The sequence below is a fragment of the Ipomoea nil genome, unplaced genomic scaffold (assembly GCF_001879475.1).
Source record: "Ipomoea nil cultivar Tokyo-kokei standard unplaced genomic scaffold, Asagao_1.1 scaffold2791, whole genome shotgun sequence".
NCBI classification, from domain to species: Eukaryota; Viridiplantae; Streptophyta; class Magnoliopsida; order Solanales; family Convolvulaceae; genus Ipomoea; species Ipomoea nil.
The window spans coordinates 1,150,496-1,170,165 of NW_017619219.1; the positions used below are offsets into that span (position 1 = coordinate 1,150,496).

The window sequence follows — 19,670 nt, forward strand, 5'->3', positions numbered from 1 at the left end:
AAAAACGACGTCGTTTTGACTTGTGTTCACCATTCTCGGTGAACACGATTCCACGGCATAATTTGCGCTAAATAGATCACAACTCGAGTAAACTCCAACCCAACTCAACTATAAATAAATACATTAAAGCAATCAAATGACATTTCATGGAGAAATTATCAATCGTTATGCGTTGGACCCGTGTCCAGCATGCTTGCTGGACACGGGTAATAGTGCCGTTAGGCACTGTTATCTCTTTTGTTTTTTGTTTTTTTTGTTGTTTTTTTTTTTTAAAAAAAAATTTTAGACCGCTTCGTTATAGAAGTATATGTTTATAATTTTATTACTATATGTTAATAACTGTACATTCATAACTCCATAATTGTACGTTCATAACTCTATAACTGTACATTCATAACTCCATAACTGTACATTCATAACTCCATAACTGTACATTCATAACTCCATAATTGTACATTCATAATTTTCGAAACTCTATGTTCACAATTTTAGAGCTCTATGTTCATAATGTTATCACTATATGTTCATAATTGTAAGTTCATAATGTTAGAGCTCTTTGTTCATAATTCGATCAATAACTGTACATTCATAATTCCATAACTGTAGATTCATAATCTCATAATTGTAGATTCATAACTCCATAACTGTAGATTCATAACTCTATAACTGTACATTCATAATCTTCGAAGCTCTATATTCACAATTTTAAAGCTCCATGGTCATAATTTTATCACTATATATGTTCATAATTGTAAGTTCATAATGTTAGAGCTCTGTGTTCATAATTTCATAATTGCATAACTGTACATTCATAACGGCATAACTGTACATTCATCATCCAAAAAAAATAACGTCGTTAACGGCAAAACGCGCGCGATTTTTTTTTTTTTAACTAAATGACGCTTTTTTTTTTAAAAACGACGTCGTTTTGGGCCCGTGTCCACAATTCATTGTGGACACGGGTCCAGGGCATAATTTGCCGGAAATTATTCTGTGGGCTCGGATCAATCTTGCAAGATGAATTCCGATTAAAAATACACAATTTTTATATTAAATATTCACAATTTACATATTAAATTTTTATAATTTTACATACTAAATGTTTACAATTTACAATTTTACATATCCAATGTTCACAATTTGAATTATGAACATTCAATATGTAAATTGTGTATTTTGAACATAGGTTCACCTTACAAGGTGGACCCGAGTCCATAGTATTGCTGTTGCATTTCATATTAGACCTTGTTTCCTTGTATTGCCTCTACAAGTACAACCCTTCTCTTTTTGGCATAAAGATAAAAATCATAGTTACTATTCATTAAAAAATATAAATTATAAAAAAAAAAATAACTTTTTCGTTTTTGTTTTCCTCTTTCAACCTTTTATTTCTTGATGTAATTTTCGTTCATTTAGTACTCAGGAATTGACTGATTTGACCAATAATTAAGAAAATTAATTAATAATTAAATAATATCATGTCAAGAAGGATAGATTAAAGAGAAAATATAAAAAATTGACTAGATAGTATTACTCTTACAAAAATGCACTCTTCATTGAGTTAAGTCGAAAAACTTATATACTACGCTTACTTCAACTCTTTATTTTGCTTTCTCAAATCTTCACTGGCATATGTACATAAATAATGCTACAATACAAGAAAAAATAAATTTAATTACAAAAAAAAAATATAGGTATTTAATTTACCAATGGGTTTTTGTGAGTATTCAAACAGTTACGGAGTATTATTTAATCTGCTACTATACCTATATGTATATTTTGTTTTAAAAAAATAATATATATGAATATATTTTATTATTCTCTTGCATGGTCGGTTTTAGCCATGTCTGGCCAAGGCGACAGTACAGGGTCCCTAATTTTTGAGGGCTCAATTTTTTTTTAATTTTTTAAAATATAATCTTTTTTTTTTAATTCATAGATTGATCTTAATTGTAATTGAAAATAAAATTTTAGAAGGAATTGACATCGAAATTTTGGTGAATAATTTTGTATTTAAATATGAACAAAAAATGGTACTTCTATATTAACTATTGAATTATATTCTTTCTTTGTTAAATTTTTATGCATAATATTTGAACAAAAAATTTTAATTACATTTTTATTTTTATCATAGAATACAATTTAAAAAAAATAAATAAATAAATAAAACCCTACTTTTCCTCTCTCTAATTTCTCCACCAAAACCTCTCTTCTGTCTTCTGAAACCTCGCCTCTCTTTTAGCCGCTGGCCTCTGGCCAGATCTGGCTGAAGCTTTGATGGAGCTTCGTTCCAGCAGTGGTCTTTGGCCGGCGGTCTCCTATTTCCCTTTGTTCTTTGTTTTTTTAGTTCAATAACTTCCATTGCCGATTCAGCCACCATCCCTTCAAGGAGGACACGGAAGCTCCAAAGCTCGAACTCAAGGATTCTGCCAGAGCTGGTTAAAGAGGTGGATTGAGTCTAGTAGATCCGTAAAATAAATCTCAAGAGGAGGTGTACTACCGCTTCCCTTTTCGTTTGTGTTATGTATTTGTCGATTTATCTGTGTTTTCTTCTCGTTCGTGTGACGAGTTTGTTTTCCTCTCGTTTCTTTGACGAGTTTCTCCCTCTCGTTTCTTTGACGAGGCTTTATGGAGCGCACATGAACCATGATTTGCTATTCAGCTCGGTCGGTAGGCAACCCTATGATAAACTGGTCAAATTTCAGATGGGAATATTGTCAATGAAAAGAAGAATGGAGATTAATACCCAGGTGTTGTGCAAGACTTTTCAACTAGTCGTGTATATGTTTAGCCAGATCATTGATGACTCTAAAGAAGCATTAAGTTCCTACAAGGATCTTAACTTCCAATTTGTAAAACAGTCTGCTATTCAAGTTTTCTATAACTTAGCTAAGAAAGTTGTTTCTATATCAGATTGTAACGATATCGTTTAACATTCCTATCTATATATATATAAAAGTCACTAATTTTCAACCAATCAAATGGCTCCATTTTCCCACCCAAACTAAACTACACCGTTTTGTATTGTTGTTTTTTTTTTACTTAATTTTTATTCTTAAATCAATTGTTTAGCCGAAATATACAGCTCAATACACAGCATTTTGGCCATATTCTAAAAGTCATAGCAATTGCGTGTAAGAAACCCCTTTACAGACAACTTTTCCAGTCCTAATCCCTAAGCACCTATGCCGCTCTGCTCTGCGTCTTTGCCGGTGCTAGCTGCTATTTTCAAGGCACCACTTCAGTTTTGCTATTTCCAAGGCACCTCCTAAAAAATTAATTTTTGTTAATGAGTACAACACAAGCAAGCATGTACATAAGAAAAGCCTATAAATAGATGGTTCTGTGGTGAAACCCACATCATTATTTGTTTCTCATTTTCTTTGCAGGAAAAAAGAGGCTCGGGGAGGCAAAGCTGAGCATGAATACACATGCTCAGAAAAGCTAATAGAAACCCTTTTTAAGGATTTCAATAGCATACCACCTCCATAAATTTCCAAAGTGTTCTTGCTGCCAGGGATTTCAATAGCATACCACCTCCATAAATCTCCACGTGTTCTTGCTGCCATTGACACCTGAAATTATTAAGAGCAAAGTATGATCATAATAGCAATTTAACTCAAACCCAAGTAAGTACATGCCTATTCTTACATTCTCAATGATAATGTGCTCATATCTTAAATAGTTATCTTCCATTGTTGTCTCTTAGTTATGGTGTGTTATGTTCATCATATTCATGCATCTTAGTGAAGCAAATATTCACATGGAGCTATATGTTAATTGCACTTAAATGAAAAGTATGCTATATATCAAAATATAAGAAAAGGAAAACGAAATTGAGTGTGCAAGAAGCTGATTGGACAACATCAGATAGCTATAAAATAACAGAAAAAGGATTCGAGAGTCAGATCCAAGGTTAAAGCATGTATGGAAGTAAAAAAATGGCACAAAACTATTTATGCTATATATAATATATCAGAATATAGGAAAAGGAACATGCTTGCACTCAAGCTGAGTGGAACGTTCAAATACATGGTGAATAGGAAAAGGAGCATGCGAACATTCAACAAGTCAATAATTGGCAGCAAGAAATCAACTTTCCTAAACCATCACAACAAGGCTCAATTTTCAGACACAAACTACAATATGAGGTAATTGATGGAATCTTCTGAAACTAGAAAGATAACAAGTATAGGAAGTTGGCATTACTGTACTTACAGCTTCAAATGAACTCTGCTCCCATTCTGTACGGTCCTTGAAAACCCATTTATGACACTTATCAGATGCAACTTTCCCCATTAACCTGCAATCAATTTAACCAATCAACCCACATACTGGTAAAATTTCTTGCCATTTTTACTCTTTTTTATTTGTTGGTTTACATATACTCCCTTTTTTAACTATATACATAGAGACAGTGAGAGGGATGGAGGGTTAGAATCCAATACCAAATCACCTATCCAGAACCATATAAATGACAAATCCAAGGAACAAAAAAACATCAAATGCAAGGCAGTCAAATGATCTGTTTACCTCATGCCTGTTTAAAATCCAATTTTCCTCCATATAAACTTTATTTTGAGAAAAACGAATATGCTAAATGGTTCAGAAATTTACACACCCAATAACACATTACCAATAATAGATTAACAGTTTGGACTGGAAATTAAAAAGAATGCAGTAGCAGTAATTATTATATATGGGCTGTCTGCGAAAATTATGAGCAAATTGACACATATGTAATAGACTAATAGACAACATCTATACCTATTTCATCAAATATTTGTGCCGCATATAATATATATATTGCCTAAAAATGTTCCTTTTATCAAACCTTCTGTAATTTCTGTAATTTCGTATATTAAAAAAACAAATACAGCTCAATACTGCAATTTTGAAAAAATGTATACAAAAGAAACACAATCTATTTACACGGAGAAAAATGAAGATTACATAGAGAAAAATGAAGAGAAATTAATAGGTGAAACCCTAACCCTAATTCTTATGTGGGGAGTGAATAATGAGGAATGCAGTAAAAATCGAACATGTACCTTACAATGAAGCGGTTCAAACACACCACCTGTTCGATGAATTGCCTCACAAGTATGCTAAGAGAGGGTCCTCGAGCATGAAAGCGTTGCGGGCTTAGAGCCGGAGACGGCGAGGGAGGAGAACTGGAACCAGAGAGGCTGCGACACAGAGAGAGGCATTGAGAGCGCCGAGGGCAGAGAGCTGGAGACGCCGATGGTGGAGAGCCGGAGACGCTGCGAGACAGAGAGAGAGACGATGCGAGGATAAGAGGCGAAGAGTGTCGTGAAGAAGGCAGAGGGATGGGTGTTAGATTTAGGGTTGTATTTGGGTGTGTGTGTGTGTGTCTATATACATATATACGCAGCCGATATGGTGGAATTTGGGTCGGGTTTGGGCTACAACTTTGGGCCTGGACGTTAGATTTTATATAATATACATATAATACATAATAATATGTATATAGATAGATTGGCCCAATTAATTAGAAATTGAAATATATATATATATATATATATTAATTTGATATATATATTTATTTCAGAAAATATTTTTAAAATTTTTTTAAGTGTAATTTTATATTTGAAAGACCAATATATTTGTGCATCACAATATATAAGCTCAATTATATAGTTTTATATACATGTTTTATGTTGAATTTATTGTTTGCCAAAAAAAAAAATGAGTTTACTTACAATGATATTTTCATATCATTTGGTTAATGTCATATACTATCGATTAATACTATTAGATTATATTCTTATATAATTGATCGAATTAATACCGTACAACGTACATGTGATATACTAGAATAATTTTAATATGTTGATATTATTGAATGCACATACATGTGGCATATTAGATTTTAGTGGATACCACTAAACTATAAATTTAAATTGCATGCTTTTATTTTTATTATTTTTAAACGCATTAGATTACATATTTATATCAAGATTATGTGGTCTAATAGTATCTGGGTTGAACTTTCATTTGGAAAGTTATGAGTTTAAGCCTTAGTGGAGGCGTTAATGGTTTTTTGTGTTTTAGTAAGTTGAGAACGTATATGAACAGATACTATATTGTAATAGAGCCAGTAGCATTCAAAAAAGATTACATATTTATAATAAAAATCTATAATTATATATTAATTCATTTTCAAAAAATAAATACGTAAAAAATTTAGTATTAACCCATAATAATTCATTTAAGTTTTTTGTTTTATGTTGTATTAAAATTTTCATACAATTTTTATTTTTAGTAATTACCCAAATTAAATATCAATTTTTATTTTAATTATAAATATTTGAATTTATAATCTTATCATAGCAAATCAACTTACTTATTAAATAACAAAAATTAATAAATAAAATAAAATTTCATATTTCGTTTTTATATGTAAAATTTAATAACATTAATAGTTTATAATAATATATCATACTTTTAATATTTTAAATATTTAATCCGTGCATCGCACGGGTGCAATACTAGTTTATGATTAATGAATTATTGTTGTTATAAATCATAGAATACAATAACTTGAATTCAAATAGATTTGAACTCAATTACCTCAATTATATAGATTTTCTAAATCTTCTAGACTTCTATCTTTATCTTTTAGAGGTGTTTTGAGATTATGTTTCTTACCTTTATAAATAGAAATATCTATCATTATAGCAAAATTTAAATATTAAAGAAATCTCTTCATATGTTCTTGTATCTCTATTATTGTCTTTGTATTTGCAGTTTACTCTATTATATTTAGATTTTATCTAATAACAAAAACAATGAAGGTGCAAATTAAATTATTAGACAGAGCCTTTATTTTTAATAGAACTGCATGTTCTCTTGTAGTGCTTTGAATTGAAAAATTAGTATTTTTTTAAAATAACAAAACACTCCCTCATAAGTTTTAAGATAGTTACATCCTCATTACTCAAACCGAAAAGAACTATTCCATCTCATTCATACCCCGTAGCTTAAGAAATTAGTAATTTACACATACTATACACGTGTATGTATACATAATAATTCTTGAAAATAAATGAGTTATTGGGATGTACAAATCAAAATAAACTCCATCGCCTAAACCGGCAATCTAGTACAATGTATTACATATAATGCTTGTCAACTTCATCGTATTTTTCTCGTCCATATGAACGAGGTTATCCATCCACACTAGTACAAAACAGGGCATAGGAGACTGGCATTTAGCTACTGTTTTAAAAAAAACAGTAGTGTGTTCTTAATTCAAAAATTCGCGGTGGCAATTTCGTAATAATTGATAAATAATCCGCGACTGTTCTTAGCTGTAACGGGTGCAAATTGAAAATTTAAAATAACGCTTTTGGATTTCGCTATTGTTTCTAGTTGAAACAGTAGCGAAATAGAAAAATAAAACGCCACCGTTTCTCTTTGAAACGGTGGCGGAAATTATTTTAAAAAAAATAATTAAAATTCTTTTTTTATTTCGCCACTGTTACTTCTAGAAACAGTGGCGAAATATCAATTAAAACCCCTAGCTACGTACCCAGCCTGGCCAGGAGCAATGACAAATAAAAAAAATTCAATCGCGAATTGAACGGCCATCTCCTCCGATCCGACGAACGCCCGAACACTACACACTCATCTTCAACGGCGAACGCCGCCACAGCCGGCGAATGCCCTTTCCTCCGCCATAGCTGCGGACGCGAACGCCATCTCCAGAGCCCTAGCGACGACCGTCGCCTCCGCCCGCCATAGCTACCGTCTCCGCTCGCCACAGCCACCGTCACTGTCTCCGCCCGCCATAGCCACCGTCACGGCCTCCACCATAGGTTTGTTCTTCATTTATTTATTTATTTATTTTAAATTTTATTAGGTTTAGGGTTTAGATACAATGTACAAATCTTGATGTAGTAAATTAAAGCATAAAGCAGCCAGAATTAACCTAATAAAACAACAATGAGTGCATAACTGGAATGACTTCTATGGATTCAATTAATAACCTCCTGGACCTAATCTTTGCTTTTAGCCTTTTGTGTTACCATAACCTCCTTAACTTGTAGTAATTCTGTTTTCTGTGTGCATATTAGAAGTTATTTGCCATATCATATTTGTACATTTTTTCTTGTCTTTAGTCCTCCTTTTATGTGGGTGGTCCCATAAAAATAGGAGTAGATTTGTTGGTTATTTCACTCTTTTCCTCCAGCATTTTCATTTACTGCAAACTTAAAAGTGTTTTAGTTTCTTAATCTATGTGGCATCTTGGATACTTTATTACTTATTGAACAGTAATTCAATTGCTTATGTTATTCCTTTTTTGTGTGGCCTTCTGATCAGTCTCTTGATGTCGATGAGGATACTTAATTCTCAGCAGTATGTCACTATAGTAGATGTCATTGGTAACTTTGTACAGTGGCCTATGCATTTAGTGACTTTAGATGAGGTATGCATTCTTTTATTTAGTTATTAAGTTAGTTTTCTTAAAATGTTAGTAAAATTACAATTATTTTATATTTGTAAAGTTTGCCAAAACAAAATAAGAAACTAACAGACCAAAGTGGTGATCTATCCGCTACTGGTACACGACCTCCCCTTGTTGATGATGATGTCTTACAACACTTGGGGGACAATTACAAGTATTTAGTCAATGCGTTGTAAAGCTTTCCATCTGATAAAGATTATATTGAGTTGGGATTGAATGAAGAAATCTTTCATCATAGAAACACAAGTTCTATTTTTGTGATGATGAAAGATATAAAGGATTTGATGCTGATGAATTGGCTAGACGTCTCAATCATACAAGTGTTTATATTGTAATTTTTTTTTAAACAAATAAAATTATTCTTGTATTTTATATATATATGTTTTTTATATTTATTGAAATTTCTTATTAAATATTTCTTAATTTTCATATTTCTTAATCGGTTGTGCAATCAGTTTAAAGTTAGGTCAATCGGGTTTGTTTGTCCAACTCAGATTTGCAACAGTATGCTTAAACGGAATGCCACCAATGTTATATCATATTTCATCCACGTCATGGAGCAGAACAAAGATAAACAATTTATTTTAGCACCATATCATCAAGAGTATGAAAATTGTTCTTTTACTTTATTAGTATTATTTCAAGTATTAGGTATTAAATTTTTAATATGTATGTGTGTTTTTTAAATGTAGATCACATTGGTTACTTTTGGTGATTTGCATGCGCTCAAAAAGCGTATGTTTCTTGGATCCCTTGCCTTCTGATCGCGACATTGGTGAAATTAAAGCTTCTATTAATTTGTAAGTAAATATCTTATTATTTATATAAGTATTTTAACTTCTATTATATTATTTATAAATTTTTATGTATGTTTATAATTAATATAGGGCATTTCGCTCTGTTCTTACGAATGGACGAATTAAGAACATCGATTGGAAGCCATTCAAAGTATGTATAGAAATTGAATTTAAGTTTTAATTAGTGTGATATTATGAATTACAATAAATTGCTTAAATTAATATATATATATATATATATATATATATATATATATATATATATGTATGTATTTTGTAGTGCCCGATACAACCTGGAGATTATGAGTGTGGATATTATGTCATGTGATACATGTTTGATATCGTGACAAAATATTCATCTATTGATGATTTGAATAAGGTAAGTGAATTTAAATACAACTATGTATAGTACAGTTAAGTTATATTTTATTAATTAACATAAATTTGATTACTTAAATTTTTTTGTAGGCATTTGAAAGCGATAGTCCGTACTCCATCAATGACATAAATGAGATTCGGGAGCAATGGGCAAAATACTTCTTTTCGGAGTGCGTGTAACTTTTGTTTTATTGATAAATAGTTTTGTTTTGATGATAGTATTGTTTTGTGCATGTTTTGATGATATTATTATATTAAAGTGTAATCGAGGATATAAAGTAGTATTGTGTTTTGATGATAGTATTGTGTTCAAGTGCATTTTGTTAAAGTATTGATGATTGTTTGGTGTTAAAAGTATTGTAGTGTTTCTATGATATTAAAGTGTGGCGATATAAAGTAGTGTATTGATAGATAAATTGTGTTGTGTAGGACTTTAACTGTAACAGGTACAACAATTATTTAAAAAAATAGTGAATTTAACAAAAATAAATTAAATAATTAAAAAAAAAATTATTCCGCGACTGTTTCTATGTCAAAACAGTCGCGGAAGACCACTGAATAAAGAAAATAAAAAATAAATAAAAATACAATCCGCGACTATTTGACATCAAGAACAGTTGCGAATTAATACCCAATTCGCGACTATTTCACAACAGTCGCGTAATGTCCGAGGCTTTTTGTGACGCTAGTATCTGCGACTGTTGTACAACAATAGCTAAATGTCATTTACAACAGTAGCAAATGATCAGATCTGTACTAGTGCCAGTAGTTGTTAGTGCTGCCATAACAACTTTACTAAACAAGATAGTGTTAGACGAGGAGCACCAAAGAAGTCATCATTCATACTTATTTTTCCAAATCCATACATTTATTTACAAAATTGTAAGCTTCGGTTTCCATTTTCACTAAACCGTCATTTGTTAGAAGTAGCCCGGGCAATTTTGTTTCAAATGAAAGTGCCTAAGGTCTTTTGGTCTGATGTTGTTCATACTGCATGTTTTCTTATCAATCGGATGCCTTCGTTTGTCCTTCAAGGTCAAATTCCTTATTCTTTGGTGTATCTGACGGAACCCCTTTTTCATCTCCCACCAAAAATATTTGGGTGTACTTATTTTGTCCAAGATGTTCGTCTTCAGCGTAGGAAACTTGATCCAAAATCACTTAAGTGTATATTCCTGAGGTACTCGTGTACTCAGAAGGGTTATATATGTTATTCACCTGACTTGGGGCGGTATTTAGTGTCGGTTGATGTTACTTTCTTTGAAAACATGGTGTTCTCTGGGAATGTTGGATCGTCTGGCTATGGGTCTACTCCAGATAATGACTTCCTTACATATACTATTACCATACCAGTCGAGTCTGTTTTTAGGCCCCAAATTATGCAGGTTTATACTCGGCGGCCGAGAGATGAAGTGGCACCGCTCGAACCGCAAGTGAATACTTCCTCCTTACCAGAATCTTCGTCAAATGATCTGGATCTTCCCATTGCCCTTCGTAAAGGTAAATGTCGTTGTCAAAACCCTATTTCCTCTTTTGTGTCTTATGATCATTTGCCAATATCATCTCGCACCTTTGTATCACGTTTAGATTCTGTGTCAGTTCCAAACACTTTGAGTCAGGCTATAGCTCATGATGAGTGGAGACATGCAATGGAGGAGGAGATGATTGCTCTTGAGGACAATCATACTTGGGATTTGGTACCCCTCCCGGCCGGTAAGACTGCAGTTGGTTGCAAGTGGGTTTATGTTGTGAAAATGAACCCTGATGGGTCGGTAGCTAGACTTAAAGCTCGTCTAGTAACAAAGGGGTATACACAAACTTATGGTGTTAATTATACAGAAACTCTCTCACCTATAGCTAAGTTAGCTTCCGTTCGTATCTTTATTTCCTTAGCTGCTTCTAATCATTGGCCTCTACATCAGCTAGATGTCAAAAATTCTTTTCTGCATGGTGATTTGGTTGAGGAAGTCTACATGGAGCAACCCCCTGGGTTTGTTGCTCAGGGAGAGTCTGGGAAAGTATGTAAATGAAGAAGTCTCTATATGGCCTGAAGCAATCTCCATGAGCTTGGTTTGGGAGGTTTAGTAGTGTGATTATGGAGTTTGGTATATAGAAGAGTATGTGTGATCATATTGTCTTTTTCAAGCATACTAATGTTGGGTGCATTAATTCTCCTGGTTGTTTATGTTGACGATATAGTAATCACAGGTAGTGATGCAGGAGGGATTGAAGCTCTTAAATCTTTCCTCAAAGAACGGTTTCACACAAAAGATTTGGGAGTGTTGAAGTATTTTCTAGGGATCGAAGGTGCTCGTTCTCGGAAAGGAATATTTCTTTCCCAAAGGAAATACGTGCTAGATTTGCTTGATGATACTAGGTTGTTGGGATCAAAAGCATGCGAAACACCTATGGAGCAGGGTGTTAGACTTGTAGCTGGTGAGGGGGATGCCTTTAACTCTCTCGAGAGATATAGGAAGTTGGTGGGGAAATTGAACTACCTCACCATTACGCATCTGGATATTGCTTTTCCAGTAAGTGTGGTAAGTCAGTTCATGCAAGCACCTACGCGAATTCATTGGGAAGCAGCAGTTCGAATTTTAAAGTATCTCAAGAATGTACCCGGGAAAGGTATTCTATATGCTGATCGTTGACATATGAGAGTTGAGGCGTTTTCTGATGCTGATTGGGGCAGGCTCGTTGAGTGACAGGATGTCTACAACAAGGCATTGTGTGTTCGTCGGAGGTAATTTGGTTTCTTGGAAAAGCAAGAAACAAACTGTTGTGGCTCGGTCAAGTGCAGAATCTGAATATAGGGCGATGACTCATGTGACATGTGAGATAACTTGGGTTCACAATATTTTGAGAGAAATTGGTATGGAAGTGATGAAGCCTATACGTCTATGGTGTGATAATCAAGCAGCTATACACATTTCGAATAATCCAGTGTTCCATGAACGGTCCAAGCATATTGAAGTAGATTATCATTTCGTGCGTGAAAAGGTCAACAAGGATTAATCTCTATGACTCATGTTTGTAGTGGCAATCAACTAGCTGATTTGTTCACTAAAGGGCTCAGTAGGGACAGGGTTGAATATATTTGTAACAAGCTGGGCATGATTAATATCTATGTTCCAGCTTGAGGGGAGTGTTAGAAATGAATAGACATGGAAGTTAAACAGGTTTAGGATGTGAATAGACATGGGAGTTAAGGTTGTGAATACGCTGTAGAGCTTCCCTTGTTGTATATATATATATACCAGTATTGTGGCAGTGAAGGATACACAGAATAAGAAATAATAAGAGACTAGATTCTCCTTTTTTAGTTTTCTTCATTAGCAATTGATGAGTATCAAGTTATTCCAACTGCGCAAAAACAATAAAATTCCTCTGTTAATATATGGTTACAGACCCACCACACTGTTCCATTGCAGTGATTATGGTTAGAATCTAACAACAGGATGAAACCACAAAAGAATTTTGAGCAGCTTTAAATTGTTTCTACTTCTCAAAATCATTCCAGGAGGTATTATTTTCTTAAAGACCCAAAAACTTAGGTGACAATCACTCCTGCTCTCCTCCAAAAACCAGTTGCCCATCAGCCGCTGCAGCAGCCTCAGCTCTGCAGACAGGGAAAGTTGGGTTCTTTTGGGCAACCAATGAAGAAGGCTTGGTAAAAAAGACGTGAAATTTCTGAAAACCATTGACAGATAGAGAAAAGGCATCAAGGGGTTTGGGTTTCAAAGCATTTAAACCATTCAACCTATGCCTTAAGCCTCCATGGGGTTGTTGGGTAAAAAGCTATAAACACTCAAATATATTAAATGAACCTCAAACTTTAAACTTATGCAATATTAGAGAAAAGAAAGAAAAAAAAAATCACTACAGAGTAGAAAAACTTATTCCAGGTGCTGCACTCAAATAGAAAAACAGTAGTATATTCCTTACACCACTTTGTTTGCATACATGTTACATACGACTAACTTAACTCCACAATATTAATTTCTTATCCTATACCACATTTCATATCCTCAAACATTTTTAATGCAACATCATCTCCCCAATTTTTAGCAACTGGCTTTAGAATTATTAAACTATAAGTGTGAGTAGTGGTCATGTTACCTTCCTTCAACAACTCAAAAATCTCCAATAAACATCAAGCCTTCCATTCCTCACGATACAGGAAAGAAGGGAATTGCAGGCATGTAAATTAGGTCGAAGACCGGTAAATATCATTGACTTATAAAGTCCTAGTGCACTCTTAACCTTGTTTGATCTGCTAAGTTTCAAGATCCTCTTTGATAATATGTCTTCATTTCTTTCTTCCAAGTTATAATATACCCTATTTCCACTTAAACTAGCAGCCCCTGCACTACTATTTATATCCTTTTTATGTACCAAACTCTTCAAAAGAGGCAACTTTTGCAGAAACATATTTTCATGCAATCCTTCTTTTTCATCATTAGCAGGAGCATTCTGCTCTTCACAGGATGACTCAAATTCAATGTTAACAGCATTAATTAGATTGTATACTAGATTCTTTGAACCTAATTACACATTTTACTCTTGGAATTGCCAACCACCCATCAGAAATACACATTTCAAGACCACTGTTTCTCAATAAAAACATCTTTTTGGGTCTTTTGACAAACAGTAGAAGAAAGGTAGAGAATCTGAGAGAATTTTGAGATAAGAGAGAGTGTTCAATACACAATACAAGCATAATCCAAAAAACTGACAAAAATTACAATATAAAGGACAAGAGTTTGTTATTTCTTCCAGAAGAATGCGGCTTCATCCTCTGCAACTCTCCGCAACACAGCTCAGCCCTATTGATGCAAAACGTCGTCGCCTGAGCTTCTCCATAACGTCTCTCATTCAAACGACACCGTCTGGGTTAATGATAACGGTGATAACTTCCTTTTGCTAAACGCCGTCGTTTCCATATTTTTAATAGGAGATCTCTTCAAACGCTTGCCCGCTGCTAATCCTTGCCTCCAGTACTGCCTTTTCTCCCCTTTCAATTGCCATAGCCATGACATTACCATCCCCTTCAGTGGATCCTTGTCCTCAAGGATCATGTATGTAGATACTGAGCTTTTTAAGGAGAATTGAACATCATTCTCCCATGTAGCACCTATCTTCTTATGTTCAAGTGTCATTTCAAAATAGCCATTGCAATTCCTCTAAGATCTCTCATCAATCCAACTAAAACATGTTTCACATCATCCGAGCGGAATAATGAGTCTGGTATTGATTCCAAACTCAGGAAAACCTGTAGAAGTGGATCCATGGATGCTTTAAACTTCAAAAAGCTGTCTTCCAGGAAGATCAACAAGCCAAATATGTAATAGAATGTTGTTATGTTGCGTGAACTTCTATAATCTCTTAAAAAAAGAAATTGTTCCCTACTACAGTTGGAGATTATTAACTGAGTAGTAATCAACTTCAAAAGAAGCTTTGCAGTCATATATCCAGTAGCCAATTCCAACATGAGATATAAACTCTGATCAATAACTTCATCACTCTCGCCATAACATTTAAGGTTGGTTGTAATTTTTCCCACGATGACATTTAAAATGAGCATATGATCGTGAAGCCCAAGAAGTTCAGACAATTTAGCATATAACTACTTAGATGAATGAATTGCTTGGTCTCCAACATATGATTTTTTGAAGATTTGAAAGAAGATGAAAATAGCAGCGTCAGGCCTCTGTTTGTTTGTTTCAGCATATCTCTAAGTATGCAAACCACTATCAGTGATATTTATCAACCGAAGAACACATGTTGAAAGTTCTGCATCATGGATTTCTTGTGATTCCCCACTGTAACCACTGAGTTGTTTTTTTTCTTAACAATAGCTGCAACTATATGCACTGTCCAAGCAAGTTTAGTTTCAACAACAGAAATGACTTAGAGATCAACAGCTTCCATATACAACTGTAGAAGAGGAGCTGTAATCTGCATAATATATGAGCTACAGCTCTCGTACTGAAATCTGCGAAAGTAAGGGACGCAATCAAGCTGATCCTGTAAAAGCACTACAATATCAAGGGAATTCTCTAGGGATCATGAAGTCCTGCCTGAAAAGAACTAAAGCTCGATGTGATAAACAATTGACAATCTCAGGTACAAACTCATTTAGCAAGCTTGGAGTGTCCTTCTTCAAATATGGTACAGATGAAACCAGCCTAGACCAGATTCTCCTTGACTATAGCGAAATTATCAATTGGGTCCCAAGTTAACGGTTGACTAACGATCAAACAAAAGGTTAGTAATTTGCTAGGTCCGAAATTACCAATTGTTCAATATTTGTGCATGTAGAAAAAGAAGATACATACCATTTTGAAAATCTTCAGCAAAATCTTCAGTCAGATGCTTGAAAACTCTGATTGATAGAAATGGTAAAATGAATAACGTTAAAGTCTATTTATAGACTACACAGGGTGATATTACGATTCAGTTCATAAGACTACAGAATTTAGAAGGCGTGTCGTGAACAATGGGACGACAACTTTATTTTACCTTTTTTTTTTCTTTTGTAGTGTTTCAAGGCTTTGACATCTGATGACATTTCGTGTGAAATCAAATGTACTACATAAAAAAGATTTTTGAAATCCTTTTTATGTAGCAAAATAAATATTACTATTCAATATATGCTATTAGAGAAAGCATATATGTACCATTTAATACTTTTTAAAAATCTTCACAAGTAAGGTTACAGGCTATTATAAAAAAAAAAAAAAAAAAGTAAGGCCTTAGGGTGACATGACCGTTCAGCTTATAGCAGCTTGTAAATAATATGTACATAACAAGGATTTCTAAATTCCTTGTTATGTACATATTATTTTGTAGATTTTGGAATCCTGAACAGATATGTCAAATCCTACTAGGATAGACAACATAGACAATATTTGCTTGGCTTATAAATTCTATCCATTTGTATATCGACTATTACAGCCAATCAAAAAAAACAAGTGTTTTAGTGAGTACTACAACGAATCCGAAACCTTCGATACACACTCCAAATTCACACCTCAACCATCAAACAAAAGCAGGCTAAGAATCGAATAGGGCGGGTTAACACAACAATACATGTCAATTAGTTTTATTCTTTGGTGGTGAATTATCTCAATTCCGTATGCCAGTACAACTATCATACTCAATTCCAGCACATGCGGTGATTCCACTTCATGTGAAACTTGAATATGATTACGTGTTTCTTCTGATACGTCATGCACTAGGTGTCACTCCAAACACTGATATAGAGATAATCGGAAGATTGTTTTATGTAGATGGTATGGGTATGACACACATGATTCCATATCATATTCATAACGCGCAAGAGTGGCAGTGTTTTGTTCATGAATCTTCCGGAGTGGATCATCTACACGTTTACGTTCACCCAATATTGAATGAAGCATACGAACCTTATGTAGATTTCAGTAACTTTGCCACCAACATTGAACAACAACAGTCTCACCATGGAGAAGCATATGCTGCTGGAGCATCAATGGCAACGACATTGCCATCTGCAGCTGGACCATCAATGGCAACGACATTACCATCTGCAGCTGGACCATCGACATCACGTGCATTCCAAGATTTTGACGAAACAGAAGCAGAACCTAAACAGATATTATCTCATCACTCCGATAGTGGTGATGATGAGGAAAATACAATAGCAAGTTTCCCAATGGATTTCGATTCATTTGCACAAACACACCAAAATTTGGGAAATAATCAAAGCCGCGTTCAAATGGTTCCTGATTCCGAAATTCCTTACTATCACGCTCAGGTATCATTTAATACCGGTTTTTCAGAACAGGACGATGAACAAATGATCTCGTACGACCCATCAACAAATGAGATCAAACACGGGATGGTTTTCTCTTGTTTCCAACAGCTCAAAGCAGCAGTTCAAATGTACAGTATAGCCCATAGAAGGGAATTCCGTCCTGTGTTCAAAAAAGCCAAGTCATGGCATGTTGTGTACCGAAATTCAGAAAGTACAGAACCCCCATGTAATTGGTCATTGTCTGCAAAAAAAAAAAAAAAAAAAACTTAAAAGGGATCACAGACGAACGGATTATCACAAGTTCAAAAAACCACACACATGCAGAAATGATTTCCACCAGGGAGGTTCGGACAAAATGTGCACAAGTGCACTAATTGCCGATTTGATCTATCCAAAAATCGCCGGCTCGCCGCTGAACCAGATTACAAAATAAAACACATCCGAGCTTATGTGAAACAACGCTACGGGTTGGACATTACGTACAAAAAAGGATGGAGCGCCCGTCAGAAAACGGTAGAAAAAATATACGGAAGTTTGAACAATTGTACACTAAGCTCCCAAAATTTTTGCAAACGTTGAAGAGTTCGAACCCATGTATGATTGTTGAAATAAAAGTCAACAAATCCGATAGTAGTCCGCCGTTTGGGCATTTTTTGTATGTTTTCTAGGCTTTTAAGCCAGCGATCGCCGGTTTACAATTTTGCCTACCTGTTATTAGTGTTGACGGTACACACCTTTACGACAAGTATAAAGGTCATCTCCTATTAGCGGTCAGAAGAAACGCTAATAGGGAAATATACCCGCTGGCGTACTCCATTGTTGATTCTGAAAACGGAGACAGCTGGACTTGGTTTCTCAATCTGGTTGCAACGCATGTCTTTTCCAGTATTCCTTCAGTTTGCATCATTTCAGATAGTTATGTCGGGATAAACGCGGCATTTAACAGCTTGCCTCAACTACGAAGTTCTCGGGTGAAGCGTCGCTTCTGTTTGAGACACATTAGAAGTAATGTGATTACCAGGTTCAAAAATTCTCGTTTAAAAGACCTAGTGTGGGAAGCCGATACTGCCGTTAGCAAAAGGAGATTCTGTTCATCAATGCAAAGCATACAACAACCCCAGCCAGATGCGTACAATAATTTGTCTGCAATCCAGCCTGAAGCGTGGACATTGTCTCACGATGGTAGTCACCGGTTTGGCCTAATGACAACAAATTCATAAGGGCCCTGTTTGGTAAAATAGTTAGCATATAGGCCAATTTTGGCTTATTTGATCACTATTAGCTTTTTTATTTGGTTAAAAAATCAATATAAGTGTTTGGTTAATTAGCTTTTTGTAACTCCAAAATGCTAAAATTCAAAAAGCTGTTCAAAACACTTTTTTCAATTAGCTTTTTGAGAAAGGAAATTATACCAAACAACTAACAGCTAATTTGCCAAACACTTTTCAACAATCAGCTAATGTTATCAACTAGTTATACCCTCTAATTAACCCAATCAGCTAACAGCCATTTACCAAACAGGGTCAAGGAGATTTTCACGGCGAAAACTCTGGTGAGGATGAAGAAGATGCTGGCTTTTTAATACTGTTTTCAAAGATTCAGATGGCGATGAAGCACAAGCTTCAGATGGCGACGCAGGCTACCATGGACGATGGGATGAAGCAACAATGATGGGAGAGTATACCTACGGTGAGATGCATGTGGGACATGCGTCCGATGTATTTTTATACATCAGACGCAAGTCTCACATGGGTCAAAAAATAAAAATAACAAACGCATGTGGAAAATGCGTTTCTAACATCAAACGCATCTCCCAAACGTTCATTTCTCATTCTATTTCAAGATTTTAAATCTTTCCATTTTTATCAACAAATATTATTTTCTGTCCATTCCAGTCTTTAACCCCATGTTTGTACCCACATGAGTTGGCCCATGCATGGTCCAAATGTTACTATACTTGGGCCAGCACAAGTCGCACGGCGCGGTATAGTATATAGGCCACATTGAGTGCAAATTTTACTGTGGATCATCCCATGAAGTAAGTATCATTCTAATTACATTTTAGTTTCATTTGACAATATTTCTCTGTTTTACAGTTTCATTTTCCACACACACTAGTTTCATTATAGCAATACCAAAAGTATCATTTTAATTCTACAACAGTTTCATTTGACAATAGGAATAAGGGTCAAATAGACCACTCAACTGC

General features: G+C 34.5%; 1 protein-coding gene across 1 annotated transcript; it reads left to right on the plus strand.

Moving 5' to 3' along the window:
* Nucleotides 1-8,355: 8,355 nt before the first annotated feature.
* On the plus strand, nt 8,356-9,979 carry LOC109157659. The gene is made up of 6 exons (XM_019305513.1): nt 8,356-8,452; nt 8,986-9,095; nt 9,184-9,291; nt 9,379-9,439; nt 9,569-9,667; nt 9,757-9,979. Exons 1-5 carry the CDS (start codon nt 8,360-8,362, stop codon nt 9,614-9,616), a joined length of 420 nt encoding a protein of 139 aa, XP_019161058.1. The 5' UTR covers nt 8,356-8,359; the 3' UTR covers nt 9,617-9,667; nt 9,757-9,979.
* The last annotated feature ends 9,691 nt before the right edge of the window (nt 9,980-19,670 follow it).